The sequence below is a fragment of the Symphalangus syndactylus genome, chromosome 12, assembly GCF_028878055.3.
Source record: "Symphalangus syndactylus isolate Jambi chromosome 12, NHGRI_mSymSyn1-v2.1_pri, whole genome shotgun sequence".
NCBI lineage: Eukaryota > Metazoa > Chordata > Mammalia > Primates > Hylobatidae > Symphalangus > Symphalangus syndactylus.
Genome location: NC_072441.2, coordinates 134,096,119 through 134,108,047, shown reverse-complemented (window position 1 = coordinate 134,108,047; position 11,929 = coordinate 134,096,119). Strand labels below are relative to the sequence as shown.

The following is an 11,929-nucleotide window of genomic DNA, read 5'->3' as shown; positions in this document are numbered from 1 at the left end:
CTTCCCATGTTCTCTCCCGTGAAAGGCATTACCACCCACCCGGTCACCCAAGTCAGAACCTGGGCCTCCTCCAGCCTCCTCCCTCCGTGATATCCCACATCTAATCCATCACCAAGCTCCGTTGCCTCTACCTTCTGAATATCTTTGGAATGCATCCACTTCTGTCTCTACCGCCTTCATCCAAGCCACCCTCGGCTCTTGGGCTTTTGCACGCAGCAGCCTCCTGACGGTTTCCCTGCCTCCAGTCTTTCTTTTCCTTCCTGATCCATTCCGCATTCCAGAGGTAGAGTCATGTCACAAGGTGAAAACATCACCGTGTCACTCTTCAGTTTAGAATCCTTCATTCCCTCCCGCCCCCAGGGTCGTAACCCTTCTCTAGGCCCTGCATTATCAAGCTTCTATCAACCTCATCCCTTACTGTCCCCCCACCCACCCCACTCACCTGCCATGCTGACTTTTTTTCAGTGGATCACCAATTCCCGGTAGTAATTAGTAGGGGCAAGGCGAAACAGTTTTTAAAGCAAAGAACCTCCATGCTGGCTCCTTAGGAACCAAAGCCCAAAGACCAGGTCTTGAAGGTGTAGAAAGCAGCTGAAGAAGCTGAAATCCTGCCTTATCCAGGTAGGGGGTTCGGGGGACTCAGGCCTTCTCCCAGGCAGAGAGCCTGGGCTGGGGGTCATAGTGGCCGAGCCCCAGGAGCCAGGGTCTGTCTTCCAGGCCTGTCTTACACTGCATACACTTTTGGATCTCTCCCTGCACTGAGGCCGGGCTCAGGCTGAGCTTGGGCAACTACTAGCCAGAGGCAAGTGGCCATACATGGACAGGGCCGCTGCAGAAGATAGGGTAGGCACCCCAGAGAATTGACAGCTGGGGCAGTGAAGCGCGGAGCCGACAAATGTGTTTCAATAGGCCTCTTAACGAGACAAATGAATGGGGGCCCTGGCCTCTGAGGGGAGTGGAGGGAAGCGGGTGGAGAAGCAGCTGCCAAGAGTTAGTCCAGAGGCCCCAGTGTCAGTGCGGCACGCGCAGCTCCAGTGGAGATTTGGGCACACATTGGGGTAGGATCTGCCGCAGCACAGCTTCCCCAGCCAGGCTTCGTGGCTTCTCAGGAGGGGAGGTTGTGGGGCCAGAGGTGTCCTGAGCCAGGGCAGAGGTTTTTGCTGATCTCAAGTGCCTGTTGCGTGCCTGCCTTCAGGCAGGACCTGCAGGGTGGAGGCACAGGCTTGTGAGCAGTGACCACAGGGTGTGCTGGGTGGGTGGCACTGACACAGGCCATGGCAGAGGAGCTGGGAGGCTTCCTGGAAGAGGGGAGCCCTGAAGGGTGAGTGGACATTTGCTAATGGGGGGGTATTGCATAATGAGGTGGGGTTGGGGGGAAGAAGCAGGAATGCGGCTGGGCCTCTCTGTGGAACTCATGGGAGAGCCACAGTGAGAACCTGACAGCATGGGACAGAGGTGGGGTCCCGAGACCAGGTGGGAGTGAGACCCTGGTTATGGCCCATTTACCCAGAATCCTAGGAGCTCAGAGCAGGATGCGTGCTGGCTGGAGGGGTGGGTGGCGGGTGGGTAGACAGAGGTGGGCAGAGGCTGAGGAGCTGGGAGTGTGTCTGTTGTGTCATTTCCCTCCTCCCCAGAGCCTGTGGAGCACACAGGGTCTGTTGTCTGTCGTCGTGCTCTCCCCCTCGTTCTATGGGTGGCCTGTCTATAGACTCTGCTCCCTGTGGGACTTCCCGCAGATTCCCTTGCATTCTCTCTCTGGGCCTGTTTTCCTATTGCACAATGGGGATAATCACTCCTACCTGGAAAGGTTAACTGAGGTCACATGGATGAGGCGCCTGGAACCTAGTATGTATTCCCCTTATCTGAGGCCATGACCTGGGGCTCTTGCTGTGTCCCTGGGAACCAGGCTTGTCTCTGAGTGGGCTCCAGGGGGGTACCAGGAACAGTCACAGAAGCTCACTGAGTCCCAGCTTAAGCTGCTCAGAGCCGGGGAGATCTGTCTCTCCAGAAGCTCCCTGCCCTGCCTTCGCCGGCCCTCACGGCCCTGCCTCCGTGTGTACATGTGTATGTGTACTCCATGGGAAAGGCACAAAATAGCAGTCTCTCCACAGAAGAGCCTTGATGGTGGCCCAGTTTGACTCTCCCTGGGGCTGGACCCCTACAACCTCCCTGGGAGGTGGTTGCAGCCCCCTTCCTCCAGCCAGTTCCACTTACTCCTTTCTTAGGCCACTTCCTCCCACCCTGCATGGGCGTGGTGGCTCGAGAATGTTGCCGTCCATACCCCAGGAGCCGTGCTGAAAGGGCTGTGCAGCCCCCGACTGCTGTGTGTGTCAGGGAGGGGGCACGCTCTCGTGGGGTGTCAGGCCAGGTGGCGGTGGGTAACTGGCAGAAAGGCCCTCCTGGTGTGCTCTGGTGGCACCCTGTTGACCCAGTCTCAGAAGTTGTGTTCAGACCCTCACTGAACACCAGCTATGGGTCAGGCACGGAGCAGAGTAGTCCAAGTAGCTTGGTTTGCTGCCTGCCTGGGGACCTGACACTGTGGGATCTGGTCAGTGCTGGGATGGGAAGCCCCGGGCGCCTCAGGCCATGGGACACAGAGCAGGCTCCTACAGCAGCTTGGCTGGGTGGGACATGAGAGAGGGGCCGGGCTGGGCACACTCAAAGGCAGGGAGGAGCCTGAGGGCCTGGCCTGTCAGGGTGGCCTGGGTGGTGGGTCCAAGCTGTGCGCTCTGCACAGTGCTGGGCCTGTACTATAGTAGGTGCTCAAAATATACTTGTTGAAAGAGTAAAGAAGCCAGGTGTGGTGGCTCACAACCGTAATCCCAACACTTTGGGAGGCCAAGGCAGGTGGATCGCCAGAGCTCAGGAGTTTGAGACCAGCCTGGGCAACGTGGTGAAACCCTGTCTTTACCAAAAATACAAAAAATTAGCCAGGCATGGTGGTGTGCACCTGTGGTCCCAGCTACTCGGGAGGCTGAGGTGGGAGGATTGCTTGAGCCTAGGAGGTGGAGGCGGAGGTTACAGTGAGCCGAGATTGTGCCACTTGTACTCCAACCTGGATGACAAAGTGAGACCCCCCCCCCAAAAAAAAAAAAAAAAAAGAAAAAAGATTAAAGAAAAGTGAGCCTGAGAGCTTAGGAGGAGCACATTTCAGAGGGGAGCGGAGAGAGGAACATCAGGCCCCTTGGTAGCTGAGGAGAGGTGCGGTTAGATCTGTGCTCCCCGAAGATCCTCTGCTGAACATAAGGGGCAACGCCTTGTCTCCGGTGCTGTGTCCTGCGGGTGGAGGTGGATTGGAGGGAAGCGGAGGGCGAGGCCTGGTTTAGGGGCGGGGCCTGCCTGTCTGGTCCCCCGGGCTGCCTTGGGCCAGCCTGGCCGAGTCTGTTGGGTGGGCGGGCAGGGTGCAGGCTCCTCTCCAGCCTCCAAGGGAGGGGAGTTGTTCTGCCTCCTCGATAGCCCCAGGCCTTGGGCACAGCCCAGCCTCCCACGGCTCTCGGGCCCTCCTCCTTCCAGGCCGCCGGTGACCCACACCTGGCTCTCCTCCCCGGCGTCTCCTCTCCGCTTCTTTGTTTGGAGCGGAGGCCCCGCCCCGCCCCGCCCCGCCCCCAGGCGCACTCGCCCGGCCATTCCGGTTCAGCAGGTTCCAGCCCCCGGTTTCTGCCGCTGCAGGTCCCGGCAGGAGCTGGAGGGGCACTTTCTCCCCGGGTTTCTCTTCCCTGGTGCAGCAGGGGCCGCGGTCCTCATCCTCCTCAGTTCCTCAGTTCGGTCCTTTCATTCTCCAACCCTGGGTGCCAGGAACTGGGTCGGATACTGGGACAGGAAACCAGACAGGCATGCTATCTGCCCTGCCCAGGGTTATGTTCTAGGAGGGGAAGCAGCCATTAATCAAACACCAACAATGTGGAAAAGTAATAACTTCACACGTGTGCATAATAAACCGTGAGTGAAAGTTATAAGCTCGGCAAGTAGGTAATCAGCTAGGAGCAGTGCTGTGGGAGGCAAGGGAGTTACCCGGGAGTTTCAAACTAGGAACTGAGCTCATGGGTTGGGGGCAGGGGGACTGGAGAAGGCAGTGATACTTAAATGGAGAGCAGAAGGATGAATGGAAGTTAGAGTGTATGGTGGAGGTTGGCAGAAGAAGCAGCTTATGCAAAGGCCCTGTGGCTGCAGGGAACATGACATTGCTTCTTTAGAGGAACCAAAGCTAGGGCTCTGGGGAGAGCAGCTCGGTCAGACCCCGCGGCTTTGTCTGCCGTAACAGGTGTTTTGAGAGTGATTTGGGAGGCCTTTGGAGGGTTTTGATAAGGCGGGGTGTCGGGGAAGTCTGTCAGCTCACTCTGGACACTGAGTAGAGAACAGACGGGAGGCATGGGGCAGGCCTGGAGGCAGGAGCTCCCGCGCGTTAGGCCAGTGGAGTGCCAGTCAAGGGAAGGTGGTGTCTGGACTAGGGTGTGGCAGCGCAGGTGGAGAACCCTGAGCTGCTTTGTAGAGGGCTTCAAGTGTGGGGGAAGAGTGCACAGTATGGGGGTAGGGGACAGGAGACACCCCCAGTGGAGCCTAAGCAGGAGAGTCGTGTCTGAGAGGGCCTGTCTAGAAGGAGCAACAGAGGCCAACTTTGCAGACAGCTGCAGGTGGGAGAGCCTGGCGCCTCCTTCAAAGGGCATTCAGGGGAAGGGCAAGGCACACCAGGGGGTTCTGGACCTTTTGTGGTGTCTCCCTGTCTTTCTGGCCCCTACAGCCTCCCTGAGCTGGCTACCCCAGCCTGCCCTAAGCATTCTAAGAACATAGTCAGTCCCAAGATCTCCCTCCAGGGAAGGCCGTAGGTGAGCTTAGGAGTAAGAAGGCTGGATCAAAGCCTGGCTCCACGCCTGCATCCCTCTGACTTGCCAGTCATTTCACCCCCCGAGCCTCTATTTCCCCACCTCTTAAATGGGGATAATAATACTACCTACCTTATGGGATTGCTGTAAGACTGATAATGCTGGTACGAGTGACGGCTTCCCTCATGGAAGGCCCACCACGTAAAGCAGTTTACAGACATCTCATTCCATATATGACAGAATCCTGTGTCACTGTTATGGAGATGGAAAAAAAGAGGCTCAGAGATGGTGAGTGACTTGCATAATAATTACATAAAACCCCCAGAGCCCCTGGCCCCTGGAGTTCTCAAAATTTCCTTCTCTGTTGGTACCTGCAGCTGCCACTCCCTACCCTGCTCCCATAGACCCTTCTCCTCCTTGGAGACTCTGCCCCATCTGCCGTCCCTTGTCTGCTGGATCAACACCTTGTCCCTCTCTGCTGGCTCCCATCAGTATTTAAACATTGCCTTTCATATCTGTCTTCAAGAAAAAAAGAAAAAAAAAGTTCACAAACCTCCCTTCCCGCCTCATCCTTTCCAGCTGCCGGCTGTATAGTCACCTGTACTTCCCTCTCTCCCTCATCGCCTCCCAGTCATTCTTTGGCCTTCTTTGGTCTGGCTTTGGCCCCCACCCACCACTCCACTGACTCTGTTCTTGTCAAGGTCCCCAACAGTCTTGTGTGAACTGTTTTGCACCAGGTGTTTTACAGTCAAACATGCCTGAATTCAGGTCCCGGATGTGCCCCTCACTGGCATGTGATCTTGGACAAGTGACTTGACCCCTCTGAGCCTGTAAACTGGGGATAATAGCAATGAAGGACTAAAGATAAAGAACCTGGTGCCGAGTGGGTGCTTGGCAAAGGATTGTCATCACTGCACACGTTTCTGTGCCAGGGACCAGGCTGGGCCTGGGCTCCTGGGGACCGAACAGGTGGTCTGAAAGGTCGTTTCTCACAGCACTAGCCCTTTTTGGAGCTGTTTATTGGCCTGATTAATAGGAAACGGATCAGCTGTCAAGATTAACGAGCTATTGCTACAAGATTGTAGCAAATGGGTTGGGCTTCTCTGGGTTCATGACCCTAGGTGGTGAAATTCTTAGGGATAGGGGCTGTGGACTGGCCCTGGTATGTGTACTGAGGTGATGAGGGTGCGGCAGTGCCATGTCTGAGCCCTTACCTTTCTTTTCCTCCCTCTGCCTCCCTGTGGACACCTTGAGGAGACTGTCAGAAGGCAATAACCAAGTCAGTGGGGGAGGGATGGGAGAGGCAGATTTACAGGAAAGTATTCACCTGGGAAGACATCCAGAGAGACTTAGGAACTGGATTGTCTAGGCCTTTGGGACTGCTGCTGGTATGTGGGGGCTGGGAGAGAGGGAGGAGTCATGGTTCCTGGCCGGAGCCCCGGGGTGGATGGTGGTGCCATCACTGAGATGGAGAGCAGGGGGAGGGACATCTCTCAGGGAGAGCTGGAGCTCTTCCCAGCAGCTCTCCAGCACGCCTTTTTCCTGGAGCTTGGAATTGATGTGGGGCGGGCAACAGCAGGGTGCAGTGGTAGTGTGAACCCCAGACTTGGAACACCTGGGTTCGGATCTTAGCTCTACCACTTACCAGCTGTGTCATATTGGACAAATCCCTTAACCTCTCTAGGTCTCTAGAAACATACAGTTAATAGCACCCATCTCATATGCTTAACAGAGTTAAAAAATGTTAAACTCTCTGAACAGTGCCTGGCACATACTAAGCTCTACATAAAGGTGAAGTGTCCTTGTTTTCTTTGTAGGTCTTTCTCTCTGCCCCCATGACTGCCACCTGCCTCACTGGCCATTCCTGTAGTGACTGTGCTGTGGTGACTTGGTGTCTCCATCTCTTCTAGGCAAACCTGTCTTCATTAAAGTCCCTGAGGACCAGACTGGGCTGTCGGGAGGGGTAGCCTCCTTCGTGTGCCAAGCCACAGGAGAACCCAAGCCACGCATCACATGGATGAAGAAGGGGAAGAAAGTCAGCTCCCAGCGCTTCGAGGTGCGTTTGTGGTGGGAAGGGGTCGGCAGGGCTCAGGGTCTGCCCACACTCTCTCCTTTCAGTCTCCCTCCTCATGGACCTTTTGGAGGTGGGAGGACGACTGACCCTGAGCAGGCTCCTGTGTCCTGAGCAGGCTGTGACCCCATGTCTGTCCTCTGACAGGTCATCGAGTTTGATGATGGGGCAGGGTCAGTGCTTCGGATCCAGCCATTGCGGGTGCAGCGAGATGAAGCCATCTATGAGTGTACAGCTACTAACAGCCTGGGTGAGATCAACACTAGTGCCAAGCTCTCAGTGCTCGAAGGTACGTGCTAGGGAGACATGTGGCACCAGTGGGCTGCCGGGCTGAGGCGTGGGAACAGCCAGCCAGCCCTGATCCTGTCCTGGGCCCATGGGCATTTGGCAGAAAGGAGGACTGGCCACCTTGGGGTCGGTGAAAGTCGTGGTGGACAGGGATAGTCGTTGGATCTGGCCTGGATTGTGCGGTTTATGCTGAGGCCAGCCATGTGGGGCATGATGCCTTTGTATTCTCCTGCTGAGCCGGGTCGTTGCTTGGGTGGGGTCTGGGGTCTGACTTGAGGTGTGGAGCTGCAGCTGTGTATCCCTTGGGTTACGTGGTTATGGCTGTGGCTGTTTGGCAGTGAACCGGATTTCCATGTGGAGGCTGGCCGTAGGTGTCAGGCAGGTGTGTTCCTTGTTGCCCCTGTGAGCTGAGGGCTGGGGCTTTGTCCGTGGATTTTAGTGTGTTCTCTCACTTGGTGGCTTCTCCATTCATTCACAAACACTCCCTGGACCACCTCGAAGTCCTCTGAGCACCGAGGAGGAGGGAGCTGTGTCTAAGCCAAGTCTTGAGGACAGGTGGGAGTTGGGGGTGGCAGTTGGCAGCTAGGCAGGTGCCCAGGCCCAGAAGCAAGAGAGGATGGAGCTTTCAGGGAGCTCTGAGTAGTTCAATTTGGGTTTTCTGGAGGGCAGAGGGGGAGCTAGAGAGCACAGGAAGAAGGAGAAAGCAATTCAGCATGAGTCTGGAGAGGTTTGGAGGGCAGATTACACAGGATCTGGCTGAGAAATGAACACTCTCCTAGGGACATAGGAAGCCACAAACAAGGCGGGGGTGACATGATCAGACCCCAGCCACAAGTGATTCATCAGTCTGAATGTGTTTATGTTTTCAAAATATAGCATCAATTGTTGCTTGCTTTTTTTCTTTTCTTTCTTTCTTTCTTTTTGTTTTTTTTTTGGGGGGGATGCAGTCTCACTCTTGTTGACCAGGCTGGAGTGCAATGGCGTGATCTCAGCTCACTGCAACCTCTGTCTCCCGGGTTCAAGCGATTCTCCTGCCTCAGCCTCCCAAGTAGCTGGGATTACAGGCATGCGCCACCATGCCCGGCTAATTTTGTATTATTAGTAGAGATGGAGTTTCACCATGTTGGTCAGGCTGGTCTGGAACTCCTGACCTCAGGTGATCCGCCTGCCTCAGCCTCCCAAAGTGCTGGGATTACAGGTGTGAGCCACCGCACCTGGGCCGATTGTTGCTTTCTTTTTAAGAACGTGATGTCGATACCTGTTCCTTTTTGAAAAATTGAAAAGTATAGAATAGCACAGAGGAAAAAATTAAAATGTCTCAGTCTACCTCTAGTAATAACATTTGGTTATTTGCTCGTGGCCCATTTTCTGTGCATACATATATATGTGTGTGTGTGAACAGAAATGAGACCACATACTGTCCGATGATTTGTAGACTGCTTTAAAAAAAAAAAACATATGGCTAACATCTTCCTTGCCATTAAATATTCTTCTGTATCGTTATTCTTTTTTTTTTTTTTTGAGACGGAGTCTCGCTCTGTCGCCCAGTCTGGAGTGCCGTGGTGCCATCTTGGCTCACTGCAACCTCTGCCTCCTGGGTTCAAGCGATTCTCCTGGCTCAGCCTCCCGAGTAGCTGGGACTACAGGCGTGCACCACCACTCCTGGCTAATTTTTGTATTTTTAGTAAAGACGGGGTTTCACCATATTGATCAGGCTGGTCTGGAACTCCTGACCTCGTGATCCATCCACTCTGGCCTCCCAAAGTGCTGGGATTACAGGCGTGAGCCACCACGTCCGGCCTGTATCATTATCCTTAATGGCTATGGATAAGCTGTCACATGGAAGTACCCTAATTTATTTAGCCATTCCCTTATTGTTGGACACATATGTTCTCAGTTTTTTTGTTTCTATAAATAAGGTGCCATACACGTCGTTGCAGATGGATGTGTTCACCTTACTGATTATTCCCTTATTCTAGGTTCGTGGAAGTGGAATTGCTGAGTCAAAAGGCACATGCAATTTTAAGCCTTTCGATATTTCCAGAAGATTATGTCAGTTCATACTCCTGCCAAGCAGGGCAGAAGAGGGCCTCTTTCCTGCACATCTTCCCTACTGTTGGGAAATATCATCAAAAAAATATTTTTTGCCAAGTTAATAGGCAAAAAATGGCATCTCAATTTAATTTGCATTTCTTTGATTACAAGAACAGCTGAACATCTTTTCACATTGGCCATTTTTACGCTGTGGCTTTATCTGTTCACACACACATCTCCATTCAGTTACTCTTTTTGTTGTTGTTGTTGTTGTTTGGTTTTGGGGGTTTTTTAGTTTTTTTTTGAGACAGAGTCTCACTCTGTTGCCAGGCTGGAGTGCAGTGGCGAGATCTTGGCTCACTGCAACCTCCACCTCCCAGGTTCAAGTGATTCTCCTGCCTCAGCTTCCCAAGTAGCTGGGACTACTGGCAGGTGCCAACACGCCCAGCTAATGTTTGTATTTTTAGTAGAGATGGGGTTTCACCATGTTGGCCAGGCTGGTCTCGAACTCCTGACCTCGCCCACCTTGGCCTCCCAAAGTGCTGGGATTACAGGCATGAGCCACTGCACCCAGTGTCGGTTACTCTTTTGCATCTGTGTCTCGTATGAGTCCGTGGGCTCTACAAGCTTAGAGGAGCCATAGAGGACAGTGGTTAAGACTCTGGACCACTCACTTCCCGTGTGTCTTTGGGTTAGTAACTATGCCTCTGACCCTCATTTGCTCCATCTGTAAATGGATATAATGCCTCCCACCCAAGCTGGTTTGGAAGATTGAATGAAGATTGAATGCTATGTATGAGGCGCTTCCCAGGAGTGTGGTGGTGGTTGCTGTGGGGCTGGAAGCTGTACATCTTGAGGCCTCACCACGTGAGCTGAAGGTGGTTGGCCTCCGTGCTGCCTGGCATCATCCGGGTGGTGCAGCCCCACTACCTGCTCCCACGGGGGGACTTACCTGTGCAATAGGAACTCAGAGAACAGGCCCTGGGCCAGCATCACTGATTGCTGAGTGTTCCCAGGCTCCTCCCTGCCACTCCTGACCTGTTTCCCCACTCGTGACCTGGGGGCAAGTATTTCAACGCTGCCCAGTCCTCCTATTGGCATCTGTCCTGGCAGGGAGCCATCTGCCCTGCCCTGGCATTTGGGAGGTGGCTAAAGGACCAGAGGCCCCAGAGGGCTTCTTTTCAGGCTCTCAGATTGGGGAACAGGGCCTCCTTGTTAGTGTTGAAAGAGGAGTCCTTCAAAAGCGCCTAAGCCTCAGGTCCTGTGTCAGGAGCCCTCTTACCTCTGCCACTGCCCTGGGCAGCCTTACCTTTCAAAGGGTTGAGGAGGATGGAGGTGGTCTTTCAGGCCTGGGGTGAGGAGGACCAACTTCAGACTGACAGGAGGGGCTGCGTGTGGTGGCTCACACCTGTAATCTCAGCACTTGGGGAGGCAGAGGCCTGCACATCACTTGAGGTCAGGAGTTCGAGACCAGCCTGGCCAACATGGCGAAACCCCATCTCTACCAAAAAATACAAAACTAACTGGGCATGGTGGCGCACGCCTGTAGTCCCAGCTACTTGGGAGGCTGAGGCAGGACAATTGCTTGAACCCAGGAGGAGGAGGTTGCAGTGAGCTGAGATTGCGCCACGGCATTCCAGCCTGGGCGACAGGAGACTCCGTCTCAAAAAAAAAAAAAAAAAAGACTGCCAGGAGGTGTCTCTGCAGGAGGTGCCTCCGTTTGGTTTCTCTGCCGGGGACCGGCAGTATATGTTTGTGCTTCTGGGGTGTGAGAAGTGTCTGATGAGGCTGGGGAGAGTGTGGCGCAAGCACCCAGACCCTGTGCATGCCCCGGGGAAGAGTGTGGAGCTGTGGGCCTGAGTGAGCCCCTCCTGCTTCTGAAACACAGCACCAGGAAGACAAAATGCTGACTTATCCTGCTGGTCTGTATAACCTTGACTAGCACTGGGCTTGACAGAAAGGCGTGCTGCAGGAGGGCCAGAGGGAAGCAGCCCAGAGGGTGAACACCCGCCCCCTGCCCCGCCTCACCCCACCCCTCCCCTCCCTCCTAGGAGGGTCAGGAAAGCTGGTTGCCTGCAGGAACTGGGTGAAAGGATGGCTGGACTGGAGCTCTGGGTTGGGGCCGGCAGGAGCCAGGGCCATTCTTGGGAGGCCACCACAGGGTCCGAGGAGGGCTGGGGAGGGAACGGAGCTAGTTGGGGTCTGGGAAGTAAGAGTCCTTCCTGAGTTGCACACAGCTCTCCCTGTGAGCTGGTCTCCTTGGAGAGTGTCTGAGGGCTCTCTGGGGTGAACTGGCTCAGGTGAAGATCAGTGTGCCCCCAAAAAGGAGCCCAGGCCTATAGTCTGTTCTGTGCCCTCTGCCTTTGCCTCATGTCACACCAGGCCCAACTGCTCTGGCACCAGGGCCACTCCCATCACAGCCCGTAGGAGTGCCCCCCCAAATTCCCCACAGCCATGCCCTTTGCACCTCGCATCTGAGCAGGATTGTCATTCCCAGTGTGGCCTCCCCTCGACACCCCCGCCAGGACTGCATACGAGGTGGGGGTGCCCAGCACAAGCTGGCCAGAGTGAGCCCGTCCTGGCTGTGATGAGCGTGGGGCCCGCCGCCCAGCGTTCCTGTCTGAGTGGTAATTGAAGCCATTAGCGCGCCAGCCTCCCTCGCCGGGTAATGGCAGGAAAAGCTCTTCTCGCTCCGCACTCTTGAGGCGGCGGCTGA

At 54.9% G+C, this 11,929-nt stretch overlaps 1 protein-coding gene across 14 annotated transcripts in view; it reads left to right on the top strand.

The window, feature by feature from the left end:
• The window catches only part of PTPRF (protein tyrosine phosphatase receptor type F), a 98,199-nt gene that overhangs the window by 20,820 nt on the left and 65,450 nt on the right, over positions 1-11,929 (top strand). For all 14 annotated transcript variants that reach the window (XM_063627583.1, XM_063627584.1, XM_055255145.2 and 11 more), the window contains 2 exons: positions 6,731-6,876; positions 7,039-7,180. In XM_063627583.1, coding sequence (XP_063483653.1) covers positions 6,731-6,876; positions 7,039-7,180 — 288 coding nt within the window. The remainder of the gene's footprint in view (positions 1-6,730; positions 6,877-7,038; positions 7,181-11,929) is intronic.